Genomic DNA, 27,101 nt, shown 5'->3' on the forward strand with positions numbered 1-27,101 from the left:
GGAGGTGGGCAGGGACCTGGGCTCACGCGGCCTGGGAGCGATAAAGAAGAACACCTCTTCATGGTTGCTTCACGTACCTGCTGTCGCCCTCAGCACAAGAGTGTGGCCAGAATTTAATTTTGATGATAGTTTACAGCTTCAAGCCACCTTGTTTACTTACCATTGAAATAATTTTCTTTTTGAGGATCTTTTGATTTATGTCCCACCCACTGTGATAAGTGTAAAGTTGAGGAAATAATTAAGCCATATGAAGAATAAGTTGTTTTTAGTATATGGGCCATTTTAATATTTGGCCATCGGTTGGTTTGGATCTGACACCAGAAGGGTACCAGTTCACATCGAAGGACGGCTTTCTACCTTCTTTGGATAAGAGCAGTGCATTCTGCGGCCTTAGGCGCATCCAAGTGGATTTCCATGGCGTTCAAGTGGATTTCCGTGCTGTTCACTCACCCGTTGCCCTAACTTCCTCTTCCTTTTCTCAGAAATCAGGGGAAATACTTTTATGGTTTGTTGCAGTGCTGTCGAGTCCAGCTTCCTGCAGTGTGCAGATGTTCTGTGTCTGCACTAACCCAGTTGCTTCTGGCCACACATAGCTGATGGGCACTGGAAGTGTGGTATTGTGACTGAGGAGCTTTTATTCAATCTAATTTTGGTTAAAGTTGAACAGCCATGCATGGAGTGGAATATCGAGAAGGCCGTGCTCAGCTCCGGGGCCCGGGCTGGGTATCGGGGCATGTGGGTTTTGCCACTCGTGTCTTTGGACATTGTTCAGTTGGTCCAGTATTTGTAAATAAGGGGTGTATGGGTGTGTACAAATGTCTGTTTCTATCTCCTCGTGTATTTTGATGCCATTTCTTTTAAAGACACCAGGCAGCAGAATTACTGTGTTGGTTGGTTTTGAGATAAAATAAATCATCTTGTCTTTTATATAAATAAGGTGTCTTTAGCATCTAAAGTTGGTAATTTTTATTTATGCATTGCTTAAACAATGACAGTAATTTCGCCCCTCCGTTGAAAATTGAGATCTTTGAATTTGCCCATTTCAGGTATCATTTCTTAGAACAGGAACTAGTCTGAGTAATGGCCTTGACCTCTCATTTTCTGATACCCCTGTTGTTGTGGCGGGGTATGAATCCCAAAGTCGTTTGCCTATTTCACATTCAATCCAGCATAAACAGAAGAGCCAAGAAAGTTACCTAGTCTCCATTTTATAGGTTCTGGGTAACTAACACCTCGTCCTCTCCACTGAGACAGGCCAGATAGAAGCAGAAGGTGGAGCCTTCTGTCAGGAGGCTGACAGCGTCCATTGCTTTGTTGCAGGCAGGGCTGGGTTGAGTCCTCCGGCCTGTGGCCACAGTAAGGCTTCCTAACTGCTCACCATGTTTTCCAGTCCCCCGCGCACCTCTGCCAGCCCCCACCGTGTGCCCTCCCCGCTGCCGTCCAGGGCTCACCCAGCCGAGGGCAGCAGTGGGCGGTGGAGCCCTTCCTGACCCTCTCCCTTCCTTCCTTGCAGGCAGAGCTCTCTTCCCAGTATTTTATGTGTGGGTCAAGGTAGGATTACTAGAAGGAGGAGAAAATGGTCTTCCTGCAGTGATAAAATGGGCACTGATTCAGATTCATGCTTGGGCCAGGATGGGGCTGCTGGTGGTGTTCTCTTAGGGGCGTGTGGTACCTTTTACATGATCATCCCCATCAACCCTTAGAACAACTCCATGAGATAGTTCCCCATTTCTACTGACGAGAGAATTCAGGTTCTGAACGGTCATATGATAAAACCAAGAGTGAAAACCCAAGAATTTTTTGTTTCCCATTATGTCGTGCTGCTTCTTGGGTTGGTGATGGTAAGTGTAGCAGCTAATGTTTGCAGAGCACTTGCTGTGGCCCCGGCACACACCGTGATATCCATGTTCTAGCTGAAGTAACTGAGTCACGGGGGTCGTAATGTGTGAGCTCCCAGGTGGTGGGATGGTGGGGGGAGGTGTCTAGAGCCTGGGCCAGTCCTCGTACGTCGCACACCATCAGCAGTGCCGGTTCCCCCGCGAGAGTCTAGCCCCAGGCTACCACCAGTGCCTGTCCAGTTCCTCCGTCTAACATCTCGTCCCCCATCCTGGTCCCCATCCCCTCTTGTGTTTGCTCTTCCCATGATCAGTTCTTCCAGTTTGTGTCTTGAGTGTCTCCTTCACTCACTCACGCTGTCTTCGCTGCACACTCCACGCTGCAAGACATATATGTCTGTCTTTCCTTCTCACCTAGAGCTGCGCTGCTGATCCAGCCTACGAGGCGGAACAAACCCTTTCTTTGCTCTGCAGCTTCCTGAATTGTTCTCCTCTTCTTGTTTACTATACAGTTTTTCAAAAGAAATGTTTCAGGAGTTTCTTGTTGTTGCTTCTAGTGCTCTGCTTTCCCTCTTTCTCTCCATCCTCAGCGGTTTGCCTCTTGATCTCATTACCAGAAATGCCTGTGCAAAGGCCACGTGTGGGCTTTCCCAGGTCCTCATCTTCCCGGACCCTGCAGCCCAATTCCGTGGACAGACTTCTGCTCGCTGAAACTCCCTCGTCCCTTGACTTCTCCTTCAGTCTTCTCTTTCCAGCCTCTTAATTGCATGTGTTCTTGTGCACTGTCAATCACCCCAAACAGGAGGAGATGTGCGCCTACTTGGCATCCCTTACTTACTCTCCAGCAGGAAGGAGAGACCTTCTTCAGTAGACGTGAGAGCTTCCCCTACAGGCCTGTCCCAAGTCCAACTTGAGCTGAGGTTTCTGTGGTTGATTCCACACTTGTAACTGGAAGGTTGTACCTTTTGACCACCTTCACCCATTTCCCCAGCCACCACCCCCCACCTCTGGCAACTGTCAGTCTGATCTCTATATCTATGAGATTGGTTTTTTTAGATTCCACATGTAAGTGAGATCATACAGTATTCATCTTTCTCTGACTTATTTCACTTAGCACCATGCCCTCAAGGTCCATCCATGCTGTTGCAAATGACAGGATTTTCTTTTTTATGGCTAAATAATATTCCTGTGTGTGTATGTGTGTCACACGTTCTTTATCCACTCATGCTTCAGTGTGCCAGAGTCCAGCTCCAGCGAGTCCAGGGATACCCGAGGGATGGATAGCGTCAGCGAAGGAAATAATTCTATTACACTTAAAGTATCAGCATTGCATGTTTCTCTTTCTCATGTCTTTATTCTTCATTCTTCTTCTGTTGTTTACAATCACAGGTTTATATATTGTAGTTGATTACATTACCAGGTACGTGGCCAAACAATCTTAGCACAATCAAACCTCAAAATGTTCTATAAAGATTTTTTTAAAAATATCCCCTAGTTTCTAGATGTCCTATTAAAATATTTCCCCAAGTTCCCATTAATCACAGGTTGTTTCTTAGTAACCAAGCCAAGCAGTTATATGATTATTTCAATTGTAAAAGTTGGAGCTACTTGTTCCTATTTCTCTTCTTGCATGGGCAACCTTTTACAATGTTTCCATGAAAATATTTACAATGTACCTGCATGCTCTTTCTCGTTGTTTCCTTCAACTGAGACAGTGTTTTCTCCCTATCCTGGCAACCAATTCTGCTCTAGTCATTTGCTTTTCTATAATTAATCTTCCTTTATAATAGAATCATAAATTTCCTATGTCATCAGGAACTCCGGCCCATGGCCATAACTCCATACTAGAGGGTGTTTTTCATAAAAACATCCCCTTAGTTCCAGGCTCTTAATTCTTTACCCATTTCCCCGGGGCTTTAGTGGGTACTTCCCATTCTACGGTAGTTTCAGGAGGGGGAGTCCTAGAGGAATTTTTCTTTCACGTGGAGCAACATCCCCCCAAAATTGCCCCTGTATGTAAATTTATTATCATAAAACATAACAACGGAGCTGTAGTCCACCTTCCTGGCACGGCGCTGCCTTGCAGTTTCGCCTTCCGTTGCTCATGACTTTGTCGTGGTGCAATGGCTCCAGGATGGCTTCTGACATCAGTAGACACTTGGGTTGTTTCTGTGTCTTGGCTCCTGTGATTAATGCTGCAGTGAACATGGGAGCGCAGGTATCTTTTTTTTTTTTTTTCTTTTTAAGGAACATTTACTTATTTATTTTTGGCTGCATTGGGTCTTCGTTGCTGCACGCGGGCTTTCTCTAGTTGTGGTGAGTGGGGGCTACTCTTTGTTGCAGTGCACGGACTTCTCATTGCGGTGGCTTTTATTGTGGAGCACGGGCTTCAGTAGTTGTGGCACGTGAGCTCAGAAGTTGTGGCTCACGGGCTCTAGAGCATAGGCTCAGTAGTTGTGGTGCACAGGCTTAGTTGTTCAGCATGTGGGATCTTCCCGGACCAGGGATCGAACTGGTGTCCCCTGCGTTGGCAGGCAGATCTTAACCACTGTGCCACCAGGGAAGTCCCGCAGGTATGTTTTTGAGTTAGTGATTTTGTTTCTTTCAGGTATATACCCATAAGTGGGATTGCTGGATCATATGGTAGTTCTGTTTTTTTTAATAGATCTTTATTGGAGTATAATTGCTTCACAATACCATGTTAGTTTCTGTTGCACAACAAAGCGAATCAGCCATATGCATACACGTCCCCATATCCCCTCCCTCTTGAGCCTCCCTCCCATCCTCCCTCCCATCCTCCCTATCCCACCCCTCTAGGTCATCGCAAAGCACCGAACTGATCTCCCTATGCTATGCTGCTGCTTCCCACCAGCCAACTATTTTACATTTGGTAGTGTGTATATGTCAATGATACTCTCACTTCGCCCCAGCTTCGCCCTCCTACCCCATGTCATCAAGTCTATTCTCTATGTCTACCTCTTTATTCCTGCCCTGCAACTAGGTTCATCAGTACCTTTTTTTTTTTTTTTAGATTCCGTATATATGTGTTAGCATACGGTATTTGTTTTTCCCTTTCTGACTTACTTCACTCTTCATGACAGACTCTCGGTCTATCCACATCACTACAAATAACTCAATTTCGTTTCTTTTTATGACTGAGTAATATTCCATTGTAAATATATGTACCACATCTTCTTTATCCATTCATCTGTCAGTGGACACTTAGGTTGCTTCCATGTCCTGGCTATTGTCAATAGTGCTGCAGTGAACATTGTGGAACATGTCACTTTTTGAATTATGGTTTTCTCAGGGTATATGCCTAGTAGTGGGATTGCTGGGTCATATGGTAGTTCTATTTTTAGTTTTTTAAGGAACCTCCATACTGCTTTCCATAGTGGTTGTATCAATTTACATTCCCACCAACAGTGTAGGAGGGTTCCCTTTTCACTACACCCTTTCCAGCTTTTATTATTTCTAGTTTTTTTGATAATGGCTGTTCTGACCGGCATGAGGTGATACCTCATTGTAGTTTTGATTTGCACTTCTCTAATAATTAGTGATGTTGAGCATCTTTTCATGTGCCTCTTGGCCATCTGTATGTCTTTCTTGGTGAAATGTCTATTTAGGTCTTCCACCTGTTTTAACTGGATTGTTTTTTTGATATTGAGCTCCATGAGCTGTTTGTATATTTTGGAGATTAATCCCTTGTCTGTTGTTTCATTTGCAAATATTTTCTCCCATTCTGAGGGTTGTCTTTTTGTCTTGTTTATGGTTTCCTTTGCTGTGCAAAAGCTTTTAAGTTTAATTAAGTCCCATTTGCTTGTTTTTGTTTTACTTCTGTTACTCTAGAAGGTGGGTCAGAAAAGATCTTGCTGTGGTTTATGTCAAAGAGTGTTTTTCCTATGTTTTCCTCTAAAAGTTTTATAGTGTCTGGTCTTACATTTAAGTCTTTAATCCATTTGGAGTTTATTTTTGTGTATGATGTTAGGTAGTGTTCTAATTTCATTCTTTTACATGTAGCTGTCCAGTTTTCCCAGCACCACTTATTGGAAGAGGCTGTCTTTTCTCCATTGTATGTTCTTGCCTCCTTTGTCATAAATCAGATGCCCATATATACGTGGGTTTATCTCTGGGCATTCTGTCCTGTACCATTGATCTATATTTCTGTTTTTGTGCCAGTACCATGCTGTCTTGATTACTGTAGGTTTGTGGTATAGGTTGAAGTCAGGAAGCCTGATTCCTCCAACTCTGTTTTTCTTTCTCAAGACTGCTTTGGCTATTTGGGGTCTTTTGTGTTTCCATACGAATTGTAAGATTTTTTGTTCTAATTCTGTAGTTTGGTAGTTTGATAGGGATTGCATTGAATCTGTAGATTGCTTTGGGTAGTATAGTCGTTTTCATAATATTGATTCTTCCAATCCATGAACATGGTATATTTCGCCATCTGTTTATGTCATTTTTGATTTCTTTCATCAGTGTCTTATAGTTTTCTGAGTACAAGTCTTTCGCCTCCTTAGGCAGGTTTATTCCTAGGTATTTTATTCTTTTTGTTGCAATGGTAAGTGGGAGTGTTTCTTTAATTTCTCTTTCTGATTTTTCATTGTTGGTGTATAGGAATGCCAGAGATTTCTGTGCATTAATTTTGTATCCTGAAACCTTACCAAATTCATTGATTAGTTCTAGTAGTTTTCTGGTGGCAGTTTTAGGATTTTCTAGGTATAGTATCATGTCATCAGCAAATAGTGACAGTTTTACTTCTTCTTTTCCATTTTGTATTCCTTTTATTTCTTTTTCTTCTCTGATTGCTGTGTCTAGGACTTCCAAAACTATGTTGAATAAAAGTGGCAAGAGTCTTGTTCCTGATCCTAGTGGAAATGCTTTCAGTTTTTCACCATTGAGTATGATGCTTGCTGTGGATTTGTCATGTATGGCCTTTATTATGTTGAGGTAGGTTCCCTCTATGCTCATTTTCTGGAGAGTTGTTACCATAAATGGGTGTTGAATTTTGTCAAAGGCTTTTTCTGCATCTATTGAGATAATCATATGGTTTTTATTCCTTAATTTGTTAATGTGGTGTATCACATTGATTTATTTGCATATATTGAAGAATCCTTGCATCCCTGGGATAAATGCCACTTGATCATGGTGTATGATACGTTTAATGTGCTGTTGGATTCTGTTTGCTAGTATTTTGTTGAGGATTTTTGCATCTATGTTCATCAGTGATATTGGTCTATAATTTTCTTTTTTTGTGATATCTTTTTCTGGTTTTGGTATCAGAGTGATGGTGGCTTCATAGAATGAATTTGGGAGTGTTTCTCCCTCTGCAATTTTTTGGAAGAGTTTGAGAAGGATTCGTGTTAGGTCTCCTCTAAGTGTTTGATAGAATTTGCCTGTGAAGCCATCTGGTCCTGGGCCTGCCTCTCCTGTTCTCCCCTCGGCTTCCTTCCTGTGTCCGCAAGGACCCATGTGACCTGGAGGGGGCTTTGGGGGACAGGAGACTGGCCTGGGAGCTCAGCAGGCTCCCTGGGCCCCAGGGGGCAAGGCAATTGCCCACTGCTCCTTTCCTGCTCCTCCCAGAGGGCCCCTTCCGCCTGCCTCTCCTGATCTCCCTGGCCTCCCTCCTATGCCCCCAGGACCCACACGGCCTGGAGAGGGCTTTGCATTGCAGGGGGGACTGGCCTGGGAGCTCAGCAGGCTCCCCCGGCCCCAGTGGGTTGGGCAATCGCCCTCCGCTCCTCTCCCACTCCTCCTGGATGGCCCCTCCCGCCTGCCACTCCTGATCTCCCTGGCCTCCCTCCTATGCCCCCAGGACCCATGCGGCCTGGATGGGGCTTTGGGGGCTGGGGGAGCGGCTTGGAAGCTCAGCAGGCTCCCTGGCCCGAGTAGACCGGGCGATCGCCCTCCACTCTTCTCCTGCTCTTCCTGGAGAGTCCCTCCCACCTGCCTCTCCTGATCTCCCCAGCCTCAGGGATGCCGATCTTGTCTGGCTTCCACTTCTCCTCCCCCCATGGTCCCCCTACATCCTACTGGTTTACTCTAGGGTTCCTCCTGTCTCCTTGGGGGTCAGAGTCCCCCACCAGCGGCTGGCAAGCGCCCTAGTTGTGGTGAGAGGCTAACTCCGCGTCTTCCCACCGTTCCACCTTGACTCCTCTTTTGGTAGTTCTATTTTTAATTTTTTAAGGAACCTCTGTACTGTTTTCCACAGTGTCTGCACCGATTTACATTCCTATTATAGTGCACAAGGGTTCCCTTTTTTTCTGCAGCCTCACCAGTACTTGTTATTTCTTGTCTTTTTGATGATAGCCATTTTAACAGGTGTGAAGTGATATGTTATTGTGGTCTTGACCTGCAGTTTCCTAATGATTAAGGATGTTGAGCACCTTTTTATGTACCTCTTGGCTATGTGAATATCTTCTTTGGAAAAATGTCTATTCGGATCCTTTGCCCACTTTTTAAAATTTTTTTGAAGACTTTTTTTGCTGTGGACCATGTTTTTTTTTTTTTTTTTTGGCAGATATAGTGCTCACTTATTCTCTCCATGTTTAAAAAAGAATTTCAAAATAACAAAATAATTTTATACACCATACAATTCAGGGTAGGATTGGGCTCAGGGGACCATTTCGTTGCTCACAGTGTGGGCAGAACCCTCTGTCTCCAAACATTTTTTGAGCTAGTTTAACTTTCAGCTCTGAGTCCTGGTCCTAGTCTTGAAACCACAGAAAGTTAGGGGCTGGAATTTTCTCAGCCATAGGGATGAGGTTCTTGTTCAGATGGGAGGAGAGAGCTTTCTGCATGGGACCAATAAAGCCTCTGATGCAGAAACATGAGGAAGCAAGGGCAGAGGGCACTGCGGCTGAACCAGAGGGGCCTGTCGTGGGGGGAGGGGGAGGAGCCCTCTCCCGATCCAGCATTTCCCTGTGCTCACCCCTGCGTCTCCAGTCAGTAGAACAGGGGCTGCCTTAGAGCAGCAGCAGCCAGTAAATTTGATGGAGGAACTTTCTCCTAGTAGCTTCCAGAACCTGAAGACAGGGCCCAGTAGGAACTTTGACTGGATTCATGAGATCCCAGGATGCCTGGGAGCTACAAGCCCTTGATTACTGAGATGGCCCTGCCAATGGGCCCAGCTACTGGAAGGCACGGTCAGGTAGTTTTGCAAGGGCAGCCCTTGACTAGGGCAGATGGACCCGCACAATCACACTGGAGTGGGACAGATAGACTCCATACTGCTCAGACCAGAAATCAATGTCCCGGGCCAAGTGTTCAAAAGACACAAAGCGGACAACCTTCTTAAGGTTGGAGAACACATGACTAGCCTCAAAGGAGAAACACTTTCTACACTGCTGGATGGGAAAAGGCAAAGGAGAGTAATGATGCAGGATGACCTGGTTGGCATCTAGAGGTTGGAGGTTGGACAGTTAGCCTGTATAAACTGTCAGTGTACTGTTGGTCTGTCCACCAGTCAGAGACACAAATCTCGGTCTTTCCACTGTCCAGGAGTTCCGGCCACAGACCCTCCTCCTCCAGGTCCGACACCTGCTTCTTTTGACACCACCTGTAGGAAGACAGGAAGCTGGTCTGTATACAGGCCCTGGGAGTGACCTCCCAGTTTTCCTCTGCCCCCCAGGCATCTCCTCCAGTCGGCACCGTCCATTTCAGGAAGCCTTTGCCATTGGGGTTCGGGAGGAGGTTGCGTCCTATGGGTGTGCCCTCGCAGAAGCGGCCCAGGACACAGGGCCTGGGGTCGTTGGCGGGGGCAGGTAGGTGTGGAGGATGGGTGACAGGGTGGCGTGGCCTTGGGCCAGGATTCTCAGCCACAGGGCCTGGCAGTCCACCAGGTCGTGCCAGTGCCGGCACACCTGGCGGCAGTGCCCGAGCAGAATATGTTGGGGCACATGGCTCAACACCATCACAAGCAGCTCCGATGACAGTTGGCCTAGACCCAGCGCCTCCTTGGGTTCGGGGTCCTGAGCGGGGACCCCGGGGGGCAGGCCCCTGGAGGCTGAGGTGTACATGGTCTCCTCTCCAGGCCTGGCTGCCATTGCTTCTAGGGGGAGAGACATAGTGAACAGGAGGCATAGTAAGCAGATTATGTACTGTTGGAAAATTACTAAAAATAAAATCCTGAGCTTCTCGAGAGGGCGGAGTCAAGATGGTGGTGTGAGAAGATACGGAGTTTGCATCTCCCTACAACGTCTCCCCACAACTAGGGCACCTGCTGGATGCTGGTGGGGGACCTCAAGGCCCAAGGAGATGGGAGGAACCCCCAAGCAAACTGGTAGGACGTGGGGGGACTGAGGGGGGGAGAAAAGTGGAGGCCAGACAGGACCGGAACCCCTGAGGGGTGGCTGAGAGGGGCGAGGAGTTCCTACACCTGGAGGGACCCTTGGGGGCTCAGATCGGGGGGTGAGGGGAGCGCACCCAGCGTTTCCCCTGCCCAGTTGGCTGGGGAAGTCTGCCAGGCTCTCGGGCGGGGGCCTACGCCCTCAGAGTTCCCCTCCGGGCTGCGCTGGTCTTGGGGGCGTAGGAGGGAGGCAGGCGGGAGAGCACTCCAGGACCTGAGGAGCAGGAGAAGGAGTGGAGGGCTTCGCCCCGCCCACTCGGGCCCGGAGAGCCTGCTGGGCTCCCAGGCCTGGTCCCCCACCCTCCAAGCTCCCCGTCCCCCTGCCCCACCACATTGGTCCTCTGATGGGGACCATTTTAAAAGTCTTTATTGAAAAGAGACATGTACCAAAATGTTCATAGCAGCCCTATTTACAATAGCCCGGAGATGGAAACAACCTAAGTGTCCATCATCGGATGAATGGATAAAGAAGATGTGGCACATATATACAAGGAATATTACTCAGCCATAAAAAGAAATGAAATTGAGTTATTTGTAATGAGGTGGATAGACCTAGAGTCTGTCATACAGAGTGAAGTAAGTCAGAAAGAGAAAGACAAATACTGTATGCTAACACATATATATGGAATTTAAGAAAAAAAAATGTCATGAAGAACATAGGGGTAAGACAGGAATAAAGACACAGACCTATTAGAGAATGGACTTGAGGATATGGGGAGGGGGAAGGGCAAGCTGTGACAAAGTGAAAGAGCGGCATGGACATATATACACTACCAAACGTAAGGTAGATAGCTAGTGGGAAGCAGCCGCATAGCACAGGGAGATCAGCTTGGTGCTTTGTGACCGCCTGGAGGGGTGGGATAGGGAGGGTGGGAGGGAGACGCAAAAGGGAGGGGATATGGAAACATATGTATATGTATAACTGATTAAATTTGTTATAAGGCAAAAAATTAAAAAAAAAAAAAAGAGAAATAAAAGGATATTTGAGACCAAAGACCCAAATCAAAATGCTTTAAAACTTAATGAAAGAATAATAAATATTGTATTTTGATAGCAAACATGTCAATCTATTAAGTATTTATCCTTCTATGTGCTCAGTACTATGCTGAGGGGAATTAGAGGGAGTATAATACATGATCTCTGATCCTAGAAATTATAATCATAAGAATCAAAGCTCACAGATCTGGAATAATAAAGGACTAATTCACACTAATCACAGGAAAGAGACCGAAGGTACTTAAAAGAATTTGAAAGCAAGGGACACACCTGAGGGAAGCTGGGAAAGTTATGAAGAAAGGCAGAGGAATTAAGCTAATTCTGGATTAGAAGACACAAAGAAGCTATTCCAGGCAATAAAAAATGTGAGCAAAAAAAATGTGTTAGCAAATATGAACACAACGTGTTTCTGTTTTACTGAAACATCCTGATTAGGTCATGAAAAGGCAATGCTGGATAACTTGAATGAGGGATAGATCAGGGGTTGGCACACGAGGGCCCAAGGGCCAAATCCAGCCTACCATGTGTTTTTTTAAACAGCCTGTGAGCTAAAAATGGTTTTTATGTTTTTAAATGGTTGGGAAAAAATCTGAAGGAAGAATAACATATCATGACATGTGAAAATTATATGAAATCCAGATTTCAGTGCCCATAAATAAAGTTTTATTGGAGCACAACCAAAAAAAAAAAAAAAAAAAGTCTTTATTGAATTTGTTGCAGTATTGCTTCTGTTTTATGTTTTGGTTTTTTGGCCATGAAGCATATGGGATCTTCGCTCCCTGACCAGGGATTGAACCCACACCCCCTGCATTGGAAGGCGAAGTCTTAACCACTGGACCGCCAGGGAAATCCCACTTTGCCCACTTTTTAATTGGATTTATTTTTGTTATTAATTTATGTGTTCCTTATATATTTTGGAAATTAACCCCTTATCAGATGTATGGGTTGCAAAGTTTTCTCCCATTCTGTAGGTTGCCTTTTCATTTTGTTGATGGTTTCCTTTGCTCTGCAGAAGCTTTTTAGTTTCATGTAATCCCACTTATTTTTTTTTGTTGTTTTTGTTGCCTTTGCTTTTGGTGTCATATCCAAAAAATTATTGCCAAGACCAATGTCAGGGAGCTTAATACCTATGTTTTCTTCTTTATGGTTTCAGGTCTTACATTCAAGTCCTTAATCCATTTCAAGTTAATTTTTGTGAGTGGTGTAAGCTAGGGGTCTAGTTTCATTCTTTTGCATGTGAAGACCCAGTTTTCCCAGCACCATTTGTTGAAGGGGCTGTCTTTCATCCATTGAGTGTTGTTGATCTCTCTCTGTTCTCCCCTCCCGCCCTCTGTCTCTCTGTCTCCCTGTCTCCCGCCCTCCTCCTCACCCTCCATGGGGCTGCCTCCTTTGTGACCTGCCTCGGTTATTGCAGAGATGACTCTGGTAACTGCCTCCTTAGGCCCTGTCACTCCACCATCATGGCTGCCTTGGTCTCTCGTTTCCATCCTGTAGACACATGCTTGGTGTCCTGCCAGCACCTCAGACTTACACTTAAGGTTGGACTTGTCACCTGGCACAGCTGCTCTTCTCCAGCTTCCTCTTCTTGTTGACTTGTTCGGCATTTGTCATTAGAGACGCTCAAACCCCAGCGTCATTGTCGCCCCCCGGTGGACCCCTAACTTCCTGTCCTGTCCCGCCAGCGGCTTCCTCCTGCTGTCGGGATGCTGCCCCCCAAGGCCGGGCACTTCCCTGATGTCCTTCCGGCAGCAGCAGCCGCTTGCTGGTTGTTGGCTCTGTCCAGCGCTGTACTGAGCCCTTCACTTGGGTTTTATGATTTGATCCTTACTGCAGCCCTGTGAGCGGCTGGTGCTCTGAATTCCATTTTACAAGCGAGGAAACTAAGGCCGCAGGGGACGTACGGCCAGGGTCACTGAGCAGGCATGGCAGAGCCACAGTCTCATTTCAAAGCCCACCTCGACACTCCGTCACTGGATCTCAGCTCTGACCATGGTTTCCTGCTCCCTGTTCAGTAAAACCCCACATCCGTGGTCTGCCATTCCCCGCGTGCCTTGGCCTGGCTCCAGGGTTCCTTTGGGGCAGCACCTGGCTCTTCGCTCGTGTCCATGACCCACAGGGAGCCCACTCAGTGACGGAGGCATGAGAGGGAACAGGCCAGGGCTGGGTGGGCCTGAGGTGGGCAATGCTGGCACGGCAGCAACTGGAGAGAACCCAGCCAGCGTGGCCAGAGAGGAGGCGAATGCTGGAAAACTTCTCGTCGGATGTTTCTGTTTGGCTAGCTTTTGTCAGCTCTCCCCTTGTCTCAGGGCGTAGGTGTAACCAGTCATGAGGAGTGAGAAGAAGTCTGTGGTCTGTTTGTTTCTGCCTGATGTAGGGCCCTTTTGTGTTTGGATGTGTTGAAATTTAGAGCAGAAATAAACTTTTGACTCGCCAGCAGTGATGCCAGGAGTCCTCAGCTGGGGGGACAGGGAGCCCCTGGCCACCTCCTGTCATGTCCAGTCCTGCTGCATCCCAGGCTGCACTTCACAGTATGCACGTGTCCCCGTGTCCCTGGGGTGAGGGCCAGTCTGGGTGCATCCGGGGCAGGGTGGAGAGACAGGCCTGTGGAGCTGGCTTCATGTCGTTCCAGAGGTGGGATAGAATGAAGTCGTGAATGCACTCTCTCCTAGGGGAGAGTTTTCCCGGCCCTAAGGAGGATGCTGTGGGAAACCGGGGCAGAGCCTGGCTGGGTCTGCTGCTGATGTGCGGGTCTGAGTATGGGTGCCTGCCTGCGTGGCCGCCTTGCCCTGGGTGGTCACCCCGTGCTGGGAGCAGAGGCCACTTGGCCCTCGGCTCTCAGGGACCTGCTGTTCCCACCCGTGTGGCTGTGGCTTGGACTGTCCTGGGTACTGTGACCTGATGGGCTGCATGGTGGCTGCTGCCTTCTCGGTGGAGCTGCGTCCACGGTCAGCACCACTGAGGCTCCCGGCTTGGAGCCCCTGGAGAGCCTGGTCACTCAGTGGGGAGGACGGGACAGTGGGAGCACCGTCTTCCTTGGCTGCTCCATTAAGGAAGCAGAATGTCAAGCTGGAATTTTCTAAGTGCCAAAGGCTGTGAACGTGTTAATGTAGGAGAGAGCCCTGTGTGTATCTTTCTTGTGTAAAAGCTTCACGTGGTTGCGAAGTGTTGGACCGTGATGTGTTTCCCCGTAATCGGTTTTATTTTTGGTTTGTTTCTAGGGACATTCCGGAGAATCACCGCAGCTGCCTCGAGACTCTTGACAGACGGTGCGGACGGCAGCTTCTATGGCCTGGAGAGCTTGAACGCGTGGGTGCGCTCCATGGTCCCTACCCACCCGGCCCTCGTGCTGCTCTGGTGTCAGATCCTGCTGCTCGTCAGCCACACCGACTACCGCTGGTGGGCAGAGGTGCAGCAGACCCCCAAGTACGTGCGCTCTGCTCCCCGGGAGGCCAGCCCGGGCTCGTGTGCCGAGGCTCAGAGCAGCTTAAGCTCTGGCTCCATTTTCACGAGGCTTTGTAAAGATTCCACTGCATGTTAATCTTTCTTTCATGGACACACTATTGTAGGGAAAATGTGGTCCGACTATAGGCATTCAGAATAGCCGCTGCTTTTCACATGTGATTTCTTTGACAAATTCTTTGACACTGTTCCATCTCACGGGCCGTTTTTGTCATGCTTTGTCCCTCCTGCTGGGTTCTCATCCTTAAATTGGTTCCAGAGCCAGACATGTTGCAATGGCTTAACTTTGTTATAAGTTAAATATGGTTCCGGTTATTCTTAGATAATGAAGAAATTATTTAGCAGCCTTTCAAAACTACTTGGAACTACCTTATTTTTTAATCATTCAAGAAGACTTGTTAAGTATCTGATTGTGGGTGGCCCTCTTTTTGCAAAAAGTTGTCAGGTCTGAGCCTCTGTTTCTAGGCACCCTCTTGCTCAGCCATTTGTACATATGTGAAAAGAAAAGATTTGATTCCCCCATCCCCCCGCAGTTGAGTCCTCCGTGCAGTGTTTCTGGAAGACTCAAGAGCCGATGGCGAGGAGAGAAAGCTCTGGAAATAGGAGACTGCAGGGGCTGCAGGGTTAAGGTCAGCTCCTCTCTGCTCAGCATAGAAAGACAGCCAAGTGAGGCCATGGGTCCCGCATTGGCTGGTCCAGTGCTTTCAGGTGGAAAAGCCAACGTGAGCAGGAGTATTACACCTCTGCCCTGTGCTATATGTTGTGGGATATGCAAAGGAAAAATAATCGCTGCTTCTTGCCCTCCAAGTGCTTACAGTTAGTTGGGGAGGACAGAGCAGTGAAAACATTTGACATGCTTAGAGAACAGTTTAAGCCTGTCATGATGACTTAAGTATTGTAAGAGTCGGAAACAGAAAATCGGTGTCTTCTACTTCAGAGCTTCTTCACTGTGCATATAAATCAACTGGGGAGCTTGTTCAAATCAGATTCTGATTCAGTAGATGGCTGACGGGGCCTGGGACTCTGCATTTCTGCCAGGCTCCTGGGGGTACCAGTGCTCTGATCCATGGAGTACGCTCTGAGCAATGAGGCCCTGGGTCCTGGAGGATTTTGCCTCAGAGCACCTAGGGGGCTTGTTCCAAGGACCAAGCCTGTGCTCCAGCCCACTGTCGGACCAGATGGCTGGGCACCGTAGGAATTAGGGTCCTGGGCTCTTGTGTTACTGCAGCCTTCCCAGTAGCCTCCCTGGACACCAAGGGCAGGACTTGAGTTAGCTGATAATACTAACAGATGTTGGGTGGGTGGACGGTAAGTGAGAAGGCATCCACCGCCCAAATGGATCCCTCAGCCAGTGTTTCTTAGCTTCTCCCCCACTCTCCGCCTTCTCCTCCTCCTCTTCCTCTGCCTTTGTACATATGGTGGGCGGTGAGGGCAGAGGCCGACCTGGAGTGGGTTCAAGAGGAAATGGGAGGGCAGACCCCAGTGTGATGAATGGAGGGCCTTCCACAGAAGACTCACGTGGGCTCTCCAGCAGTGTCAGTCAGTGTCATGGAAGATACAGAACTGTTTGCTTGGATGAAAAGACGTTAAGAGTGCATGACAAACAGGTACAGTTTTATGATCCTTGATTACATTCTGGATCTGGGGGATGAAACCACTAGAAAGACATTATTGGGTCAACAAGCTACATTTGAATGTGACCTCTACATAACCTGTTGCTTTTGGTTATGAGTAGTACTTAGGGGACGCACTTGCTGAGATATTTAGGGGTGCAGTCTCTTGACCTGCAGATTACTCTCAAATGGTACAGCCCCCCAAATTGCATGTGTGTACAGTGTACGTGAGTGTCGAGTGTATGTAGGGTATGTGTGTATGTGTGGAGCATGTGCATGTGTGTGGCGTGCGTGCAAAGGTGGTGACTTAGTAGTAGTTGAATCTAGGTGAAGAGTATGTCGCTGTTAATTGAATTATTATTTGAGCTTTTATATCAGCTTGAAAGTTTTCAAAATAAAAGTTAAGGAAAAAAGATGATGGAAGAGGGACATTTAGAGAGCAGCTCTACACAACGGTTAGGAGGAGGTTCGCTCTGGAGGGAAATAGAGACATGGGAAATGAGGACATGAGAGAGTTTCTAGATGAGAGAACGAATGGCATGGATGACCCCTTACAGAAGAGAGCGTTATCCTAGAGTTGGCAAGAGCAGATGGGATCTAAGGGACAGACATTGGCTTTATGATATTGATATATTTTTTGCCAGCTTTTTATAGTTCAACTTACATTTTCCTGATTTCTCCCCATATATTAGCAGATATGGGAAACTCACTGATTCTCAGCTCAGTCATTATTTCCTCAGGGAAGCCTTCCTGACTTCTCTTTGATTGTTGAAGTCTCACTATCTGCTCTTACCCCAACCTTTGTCTCTTTTTTGTGGCATGTGTTGAGACTGTAATTTGACATTTATTTGTGTGATAATTTGGTTAATATCTCTCCCTCTAGATCATAATTCCCACAAGGGCCCTCATTGTGTTCCCAGCACTAACATGAGTTAGTGATTTAATTACCCTGATAATAGAAATAATAATAATGTATTGGTAAAGACCTTTTATATATAGATCACTAGCACTTATATAGCATTATGTGCCAGATATTGTTCTGTGGGCTTTCCACTATGATAAGTTATTAAAATCTCTCAAAATGCATCTATATTATAGACAAGGAAACTTCTCTCCCAGAGAAGTTAAATAACTTGCCCACTATCACACCTTAACAGATGTGTGCATGCATGATCCCCCAACTCAATTATTTTCACCTATTATAGCTGAAATTGTCATATAAGTGTGGGTTTATTTCTGGGCTCTCTATTTTCTGTTCCATTGATCTGTGTGTCTGGTTTTACATCAACACTGTACTGCTTTGATTACTGTGGCTTTGTAGTGTAGTTTGAAATCAGGGAGCGTGATACCTCCAGTTTTGTTCTTCTTTCTCAAGATTGCTTTTGGCTGTTTGGAGTCTTTTGTGGTTCCATGCAAATTTTAGAATTTTTTGTTCAAGTTCTGTGAAAAATGCCATTGGAATTTGGATGGGGATTGCATTGAATCTGTAGATTGCTTTGTGTGGTATGAACATTTTAACAATATTAATTCTTCTAATCCATGAGCATGGAATATCTTTCCATTTATTTTTGTCTTCTTTAGCTTCTTTCATCAGTGTCTTTCGGTGTATAGTTCTTTCACCTCCTTGGTTAAATTTATTACTAGGTATTTTATTATTTTGATGCAATTGTAAATGGGATTATTTCCTTAATTTCTCTTTCTGATAGTTTGTTATTTGTACATAGAAATACAACAGATTTCTGTATATTGATTTTGTATCTTGCAATTTTACTGAATTCATTGATTACTTCTAACAGGTTTTTAGTGGACTCCTTAGGGTTTTCTATGTATAGTATCATGTCATCTGTAAGTAGTGAAAATTATACTTCTTTCTGACTTGAATGCCTTTTATTTCTTTTTCTTGCCTAATTGCTTCGGCTAGAACTTCCAATACTATGTTGAATAAAAGTGGCGAGAGTAGGGATCCTTGTCTTGTTCCTGATCTTAAAGGAAGAGCTTTTAGCTCTTCACCATTGTTAGCTGTGGGCTTGTCATATATGGCCTTTATTATGTTGAGGTACGTTCTCTCTGTACCCATTTTATTGAGAGTTTTTATCATAAATAGATGTTGACGTTTGTCAAATGCTTCTGCATCCATTGAGATGATCATATATTTTTTATTCTTCATTTTGTTAACATGATGTATTTTATCAGTTGACTTATGGATGCTGAAGTATCCTTGCATCCATGGAATAAATCCCACTTATCATGGTATATGATCCTTTTAATGTACTGTTGAATTCAGTTTGCTAATATCTTGTTGAGGGTTTTTGCATCTATGTTCATCAAGGATATTGCCCTGTGATTTTCTTTTTTTGTGGTGTCCTTGTCTGGTTTTGATGATGAGTGTCTCTTTCCAAAAGATAATAAAAATGAATTACTAGAAGTTTGGAATACAAAAGTACAAGTCCTTATTTTCTATCTGTGTACTCAGCAGATATAGAACTGCTCTATCAATTGTTACAGAGGTTCTGTATGTGCTGGCTCTCAGATGAGCACGGGCTCCCAGGCCACACTTCCTGGAACTACCCATGGTTGCCACAGTGGGGTCTGCTTTTGTCTGCTTCTTATTTTGGGGATTAAATCATCATAGTCTTATGATTTGCTTTCTACCTGTCCTACCTTTTGGTGGACGGTTAGGGTCCTGCATACGCAGTCATCTTTTATTTGGGAAGTTCATTTGCTATCAGTAGCTGGCAGTGTCTGTCCTGAGGTCTTGGGGGCTTGCCCTCCTACAAACTAGGACTAAATTTGGGTTGACGTTGGACCTTCTTTGTGTCCACTGCTAATGTTTGAACTGCAAATTCTCCCCTTCTCTTTCAGAGGCTTTTTCCCCCTATAGCTATACTATTGCAAAACACAGAATTACAGCTTGAATGTAAGTCATGTTGGGGCTGGCAGGAGGGCTGACTGAGAAAGGAAAGGTTTTTTGTTTGTTAGTTTTTAATTGACATATAATTTACAGTACAGTAGAATGTACTCTTTTGTACCCGATATAGTCAGGTCACCACCACCACAATCAAGAGTTAGACCAGTGTCATCGCTTCAGAGAATTCCCTCCTGTCCCTTGTGCAGCCACCCCCTCCCCCTGCCCCTCCCCCCCGGTAACCACTGATCCATGTTCTGTCGTGATAGAAGTTTTTAAACAATTCTCTTCTAAATCCTGAGGTGTTAACAGGAAGAGTTGACACATTTCAGAATATTCTAGTCCTGGTGTCATCTTCGTCTCCACTAAGCCTTAGCAGAGACTTTTAGGCTCTTGGCCACCGAGGCGAGGGAATTGTCTTACCCTCAAGTCAGAGGGCTGTTTGTGAGCATGGCAGCTACTGTGTTTTAAGAGTTGTGGCCAGTACTGAGAGTCCCAAAGTTTGCAATTCTCATCTCCTTAGAAAGAAAAAAGACAAGGTGAGAAGAAATAAAGATGAAGTGAAATAACCTTCACTAGTGGGGAATTAATTTTGCAGAAATGCTTTTAAACAGGGTTTCCATAATAGCATAGACACTGTGGGCATGCTTAGGGTTGTAACTTTTCATTGGTAATTGAAGAGTAAAGTATGGAAATGCAAAGGTTTTCTTCTGTCACTTGACGGCTTTCATAGCAAGCTAAAACCAGGAATTTCAAAAGCAAGCAATAGCTCTGCCATCAGACATAGCCAGTGAGATAAGAGCGCTGATTGAATGTGCAACTTTGTGGTGGATTTTGCCTTTCAGTCAAGCATTTAAATTTTCTGCCTGTTAGATCCTCTGTTTATTTTAGTTTTCCATATGTGCTTTATCATAGCTCAGAAAGAGACCACTAAGAGTAGATCTTACACATCATGCTGATGTGGCAGTATTTAAAGTAACTGTCTGCTTTAGAACTGGGACTAAACGACAGTCATCTTCAGTGTTTTGAAAATAAGCTGCTGTCATCTCAGAAACGCTGTCAGAGCTTCTGTTGCTCCTTCTAGAAGACGCAGTCTGTCCAGCACGAAGTCACTTAGTCCCCAGATGTCTGGAGAGGACGAGGATTCTGATGTGGCTTCCAAACTGGGAATGTGCAATAGAGAAATAGTACGAAGAGGAGCTCTCATTCTCTTCTGCGATTATGTCGTAAGTTTGAAATTGTGAGAAGGGGAGTGTTGGGGGCTGGAAAACACCTCGTGCGGATGATACTTCTACAGTCTGATTTCCACTGTCCGTCACTCCACCAGAATGAAAGACTAAAATTAAAGTTGAATCCTGCTCCCAAGTATAATTGGAAATCAGGCTTGGCGTCCAGCCTGGGAGTTTAAGTTTGTCTGTAAACGATTCCGTGGGCAGTCACTTGCTCTGCACCGCTCGCAGTGCTGGGCGCCTTTGTTGTTTTGAGGGGCACCGTGGAGTAACAGTAATAATAAAAAGAAGTTACAGGTTTGACTGAGTGAGCTTCTGATTAAATCATTTTTTTAATCTGTGGAAAAGGTGTTAGAATGTTAATTGCTGCATTTTTAGATACCTATTTGAATGACATTCGTTTTAAAAATAACTTCTGTGGAATTTTTGACCATAAAACTAACATCTCTTGTTTAATACAAAAAATTTACAAAAACCAAATAAGTAAACAGAAGAAAATAAAATCTGTAATCGTATTACTCAGAGAGAACCCGTTGTTTCACTCTCACTGGGATCTGATACCTTTTCCAGGCTGATAGAAAGTGCTGCCTTCCTTTGGTGCAGACATGGTGCCATGAATGCCGCTGTCACTTAGCAGCGCGTCAGAAAAGGAGTAGACTTCTTCACCTGAGCTGCTTGTTGAGATCTTTTTGGCCATGATAGCAATTTGTTAATATTCATGTTTTGTTTTACATTCTTTTTTTTTTGTAAATTTATTTATTTTTGGCTGCGTTGGGTCTTCATTGCTGCACGTGAGCTTTCTCTAGTTGCAGCGAGCGGGAGCTACTCTTCGTTGTGGAGTGTGGCTTCTCATTGCAGTGGCTTCTCTTGTTGCGGAGCATGGGCGCTAGGCACGCGGGCTTCAGTAGTTGTGGGACGCGGGCTCAGTAGTTGTGGCTCACGGGCTTAGTTGCTCCGCAGCATATGGGATCTTCCCAGGCCAGGGCTTCGACCCGTGTTCCCTGCATTAGCAGGCGGATTCTTAACCACTGCACCACCAGGAAAGCCCCTTGCTTTACATTCTTGATGTTGAAATAGTTTTTCTATCTTGTTCCACTTTTGAGAAATAATTTGATATAGTTATATAATGCTGTTTTCACAGAAAAGTAAGAAAAATATTTATTTTATAAGTTAATACTATCAAATTATCCCACAGGAAAAGTATTAAACATTAACCAGATGCCAAAAAATTTATCTCGTTTTATAATTTCTGCCTAGGGTCAGGAATTACAATGAAAAGGCAACATATGTATTGGGCTGGCCAAAAAGTTTGTTCAGCTTTAAGTAAAAATAACATTTTTCATTTTCACCAAGAACTTTTTTTAAAAATTTATTTATTTATTTATTTATTTATTTATTTAGGCTGCACCAGGGCTCAGTTGCGGCATGCAGGATCTTTTAGTTGTGGCTTGCGAATTCTTAGTTGCAACATGTGGGATCTAGTTCCCCGACCAGGGATCGACCCCGGGCCCCCTGCACTGGGAGCGCGGACCGCCCCCCACTGGACCACCAGGGACGTCCCACCAAGAACTTTACTGAACAACGTATTCATTAACCAAACAAACTTTTTGGCCAACCCAAAATTTAAAACTGTATTTTTCTCATTTCCTTATAAATCTTACATGAAATTTCTTCCCTTAAGATCCATTTGATCTATGGGAACCATTCATATTTTGAATTCAGGAAATCTATCAAAACTGTGACAGTTACAGGAAATTCTTTTTTTCCACTGACCTGTCACAAAGCTGCAGCGAGGGTAACTGGAGAAATCCCGTCAGGAGGCTGGACTGAGGCCTGGGCGAGGCAGGACTTGCCCTGGACGGGAGCACCACCTGCTCTCGTGTCTCAGCTCGGGCCAGTTATGCCGTTCCCGCTGCCCTCGGGAGGTGCCGGGCTCTCAGGTGCCCCAGACCCCCCGCGGCCCTGGGCCACGCTTTTCTCCTCCTGTGTCCCTGAGCTGTGCCGCTGGGGCGCACTTCCCTGGGGCCTGACTTTGGGCAGCTCGGCTGCAGTGCACAGTTGCGGGTGTCGGCTCTGTAAAGTGTGTTGTCACCTCGTCAGTTATGGTGCTCAAACACTAAATACTTTCAGTGAGGATTATAATTCAGAGTTGGTTTTCTCCTTCCTACCACTTCTGGCCTTTTCTATGGCGCTAGTGTCTGCTCTTGCCTTGTCCACTAGAAGATGGCCTTTCATTGTTGTCTTGTCCTCAGTGCCAGAACCTGCACGATTCAGAGCACTTAACATGGCTCATCGTCAACCACATTCAGGACCTAATCAGCCTGTCCCACGAGCCTCCCGTGCAGGACTTCATTAGTGCTGTCCATCGGAATTCTGCGGCCAGTGGCCTTTTCATCCAGGCAATTCAGTCTCGTTGTGAAAATCTTTCAACTGTAAGTCTCCCTGGTGCCGGCTGTCACCAGTTTCCTCTGCCTTAAAAATGGAGGGCTGGCATTTTTAAACTGCTCTTTCCAGCAGGCAAAACCCTCTGCTCTCATTTCTCTCCTTCTCTCAAACCGCAGCCCACCACACTGAAGAAGACCCTCCAGTGCCTGGAAGGGATCCACCTGAGCCAGTCGGGCGCCGTGCTGACGCTGTACGTGGACAAGCTTTTGTGTACTCCATTCCGTGTGCTGGCTCACATGGTCGATACCCTTGCTTGTCGCCGGGTGGAGATGCTTCTGGCTGCAAATTTACAGGTACTGGGAGAAAACACGGATATCGTTTTTTACTGAAAACCTGGCAGGGCAGGCGAAACACTTGGCTGGCTCCTCCCCCATGGGGATAGTCTTCATGTGGCCACCGAGGGGAGCGTGCAACATGGATGAACTGGTCATTCCTTGTGTGTCCAATATGGGTGCTTACTGTACTTCTTCTAGTCCGCCTTTTCTCCCAGAGCCAGACATGCCCCTTTATCTTCTGTAAATGAGCACAGGTGACTTTGACTCTTGTGCGTTGCAACCCCACTGACGTGTTCTTGTCTGCTTTAGAACAGCACGGCCCAGCTGCCGGCGGAAGAGCTAAGCAGGATCCAGGAGCACCTGCAGAGCAGCGGGTTAGCACAGAGGTAATGCCGGGGCCTGGTGCTCCTTGCTTTTTGAGTGTAAAGACTAGGGTTTGTGAGGGCACAGACTCGCAGGATGAGAGGCTGGCGTGCTGTATTGGTGGGTTCACTGCAGAAGGGCCTTGAGAGAGAGCCTTCCGAAATTAACACAGTTGGATCTCAGCGTGTGCACAGTGAGGACCAGCTGGCAGCGTCAGCTCTGCCGCGATAATGCGCCGTGGCTGTGTGAGGGTGGCGGGTGTTCCTGTGGCCTCCACTCACCACCTGCGATGAGTCATCGATCAGCTCTGTCTTAGCAAAAATCAAAGCCTGTGATCTAATTGCTAAATAAGACCTGGCAGAGCTGAGAGACGTTACCTAGTTCTCGGCGAGAATTGTTTCTACATCTTGTCAACATTTTGTCTCTCTATGGCTGTTTATCACCTAATTTTGTTTTCAAAGTCTTTTTGAGGCCTTTACCAGAAATCCTGATGTCTGTTACATGAGTGTATTTCCGTGACTGCAAAATAAATGAAGAGAAGCCCTTATCTTCTCTCCTCCACAGCAGGAAAACGTGTGTGAGAGAGAAGCTGGTTACTGTACTGTGACTTCAGTCTTAAGAGTAGCTGTTGCTGGTTTCTTTAACCGAGAAGGGGTAGGACTTGGGCAGCATGAGGCTTTAGGTGACTTGTCAGTATGTTGGGTGACTTATGTTGTAATTTGCATCATGAAGTTGTTGTTCTCGTAGAAGGTGGTGAGAGGCGACACTATCCCTATTTTCGACCCTAGACTTATTCAGGCAGACGAGGAGGGGTAAAAATATTTTGTGCCAGATGAGGTGATTCTTTTATGAAATGAATGGAAATTGGTATAGGTTGTATATTGTGGGGAGATAAAGTAGGAGATTTTGTGCACTGGGATCTTAGGTGGTGTGTTTTGTGTTTATAAAGAGTGCCTGCATTAGCTGTTACGCCATGTATTGCCTGCTGCAGTGTTTGAGTATAAATGAAATTTCTGAAAAATACTTATGGGACATAAACTGTGGTTGTTACCAGTAAACTGGGGCCTGAATTTGCATCATGACTTGAGTGTCGATGAGAAGTAGCTCTGAACAGAAAGTGTCAAACGTGTCGCCTCACTCCCTCCCGTGCAGCTGTGCCCTAACCTGTGTGTGATTGGATTCCAGACACCAAAGGCTCTACTCCCTGCTGGACAGGCTTCGTCTCGCCACTGCACCGGCGTCGCGTGGCCCCGCTCCTCCGGTCACGCCCCACCCGCTGGACGGGGACGGGCCCCTGGCACTGGAGACAGTGAGTCCTGACAAAGTAAGTGTCCAGCACGTCTGGGTGTGACACACAGGGCCCCCTCGGTGCACTGAGTGCCTCTGCAGCGGGTGGCTCAGGCGGCAGGACGTCCTGGTGCTCAGCACAGCCCCTGAGGGCTCTCGACCTGCCCTGTTTCTTGCCAGCAATGGGCACAGTCACATCAGCGACAGGACCCATGAGGTCCAGCCTGGGTCTTTAGCGGGGGCATGGGGTGAGAAAGGAAATGTTGACTTGGGTCATTAGTAGGGGGCTGAGGGTCATGGTGATTAATGGAGAATCAGGAGACGGGTGGCCACGGCTTGCCCACCTGGCCTGTCTCCCTCTCCTTACGCCTGCTGACCTGCTGCATATTGACCCCACCACCCCAGGGGACCTGGTACCCTGTCATCACCCTCACCGCTCACACCTCAGAGCCGGGTGCCCATTTGGGGCCTTGGTGGGGCCTTGGTAGGGCCTTGGTATGCTCCTTTCCTGGAGAGAGTTCATTTTAAATATGAACTTGGAGTCCAAAATCCCAGGCGTAGATAGCAGAGTCTGGGCCACTGTTCTCAGGCATGGTTTGTTCAGCCTCTCCACTGCACTGGCCCTGGGGAGAGAAGAGCAAAGCAGACTCCCCAGTAGAAGATGATCAGCACGATGCCCAACAAGGGGTGGACAGAGAGGTGGGCCCGCTACCCTCAGTACTTTACTGAGTTTGAGGGACAGTGGAGCATTCACCAGGTGAGGGGAGAGGGGGTCCAGACAGGTAACAGCAAGTCCAAAGACACAGCCCTCGTACCAGTTCCCATGGAAAAGGCCTGTGGGGTGCTGAGCAGCCCGCACAGCGACAGCGTCCAGTTTTACCAAAGCTGTATTCATGGTCCGGGGAGGCCACTTGTCCTTTGGTCTGGGGCTGCAGGACATGAGGGTCAGTAGGAGAAGAAACAAGGTGTATCCGGTCAAGTTGAAGCCCCTTGAGAGCCTGCCCAGTCGCATCCCGTCATCCACCTTTTCTCCCCAGGACTGGTACGTACGTCTGGTTAAATCCCAGTGCTGGACGCGGTCAGACTCTGCACTGCTGGAAGGGGCAGAGCTGGTGAACCGGATCCCTCCGGGTGACCTGAGCGCGTTCATGATGAACTCGGTACAGTGGGGCCGCGGGACCCTTGGGAACCCTTTCTCTTGTTACTCACACGTGTTAGATTGGTTTCATTGTCACATGACCTAATAGCCATGTGCACCACTTACCTGTGTGCCTTAACAGCAGAAACCCTAATCCAGACAGGACAGGATGTTACTTCAGCCACGTTAGAGTCTAAAAGGAGGGGAATTGTGTTTAACTCACCTTTTCGTGCATTTAAGGAAAATAGGGAAAAGAAGAAAAAAAAAAAAAGAAAGAAAATAGGTTCCCTTAGGTTATAATGAGTTCTGATTGCTTGTCTCGTGCTCATGAGCAAAAGTACTGGGGTGGTGCCATGGTGCATGATTTAACTGACTTTTTCATGATGTTATGGAAGTTAGTAAGCCCCTCCCTACCTGGAGCGGGGTCCCCTCCCCCACTGTGTGCATTGAGGCCCCCCACCCTCACTAGGTGTCACACAGGCCTGCTGTGTGGAGCTGGCCCAGGAGCCCTGGCAGGGCATCCGTGTTCCTGTCCTCAGCTGCTGGACCGGCGCTGTGAGGGGTGGAGCCCCCTTGATGGTGTTGTCCAGCCACAGCCTTGGCAGGGTCCTTCTCAGACCTCCTGGGACCAGCAGCCGATAAACCTTTAGGTGTTAATAGTGCTGCCGGGAGATATGCCAAGTGGGAGTGAAGCAGGGATGTGGGGGATGGCAAGGACCGGCAGGTGTGGCGTAGAGAGCTTCAGGGTGCAGCCACAGTGTTCCCAAGCACTGACCCTCCCTCAGTTTGATAGTAAGAGCTACATGGGGAAAACAGGAGAACTGGCCCAAAACCAGTTTGCCAAACTCATTTTAAGAGCCATTCAGTGAAAGCTGATTTGCTAATAAGTGATAAATTTGCTTAATAACCAACTGAATTTTCCAAATTTGCTCATTAGACTTTTAACAGCATTAAAGAAAGGCTCAGCTGCAACGGCTAGGGGTCGATTTTGGTCGCTGACAATGACATGTGCTTTTCTGAATATTAACTAAATTAAGATTGGCCAAAAAGATCCTTAAATGGCTTTAAAAAGTTGGCAAAGCACAGTACAAATTGAAACAGTATCGTATGAAATGCTGTTTTTCCAATCAAACTTGTGGCATTTATATGACTGCTTTGATTTATTTCAGCTGCTTTTGAACATAACTTGTCTTTTTCAAACATTGAGATGTT

At 46.6% G+C, this 27,101-nt stretch overlaps 1 protein-coding gene and 1 pseudogene across 5 annotated transcripts in view; one reads left to right on the forward strand and one right to left on the reverse strand.

The window, feature by feature from the left end:
• HTT (huntingtin) overlaps positions 1–27,101 on the forward strand; it is a 138,443-nt gene that overhangs the window by 89,752 nt on the left and 21,590 nt on the right. For 3 of the 4 annotated variants that reach the window (XM_082611066.1, XM_082611065.1, XM_082611068.1), the window contains 7 exons: positions 14,394–14,598; positions 20,204–20,378; positions 22,634–22,813; positions 22,943–23,119; positions 23,411–23,487; positions 24,650–24,788; positions 25,789–25,911. In XM_082611066.1, coding sequence (XP_082467192.1) covers positions 14,394–14,598; positions 20,204–20,378; positions 22,634–22,813; positions 22,943–23,119; positions 23,411–23,487; positions 24,650–24,788; positions 25,789–25,911 — 1,076 coding nt within the window. The remainder of the gene's footprint in view (positions 1–14,393; positions 14,599–20,203; positions 20,379–22,633; positions 22,814–22,942; positions 23,120–23,410; positions 23,488–24,649; positions 24,789–25,788; positions 25,912–27,101) is intronic. The other variant, XM_082611067.1, reaches the window with a different exon arrangement.
• LOC309795544 (F-box only protein 27-like) lies at positions 7,680–9,865 on the reverse strand (annotated as a pseudogene). The gene has a single exon. The product of its transcript is annotated as an F-box only protein 27-like (transcript).

Source organism: Mesoplodon mirus, assembly GCF_964341445.2.
Source record: "Mesoplodon mirus genome assembly, chromosome: 2".
Classification (NCBI taxonomy): domain Eukaryota; kingdom Metazoa; phylum Chordata; class Mammalia; order Artiodactyla; family Ziphiidae; genus Mesoplodon; species Mesoplodon mirus.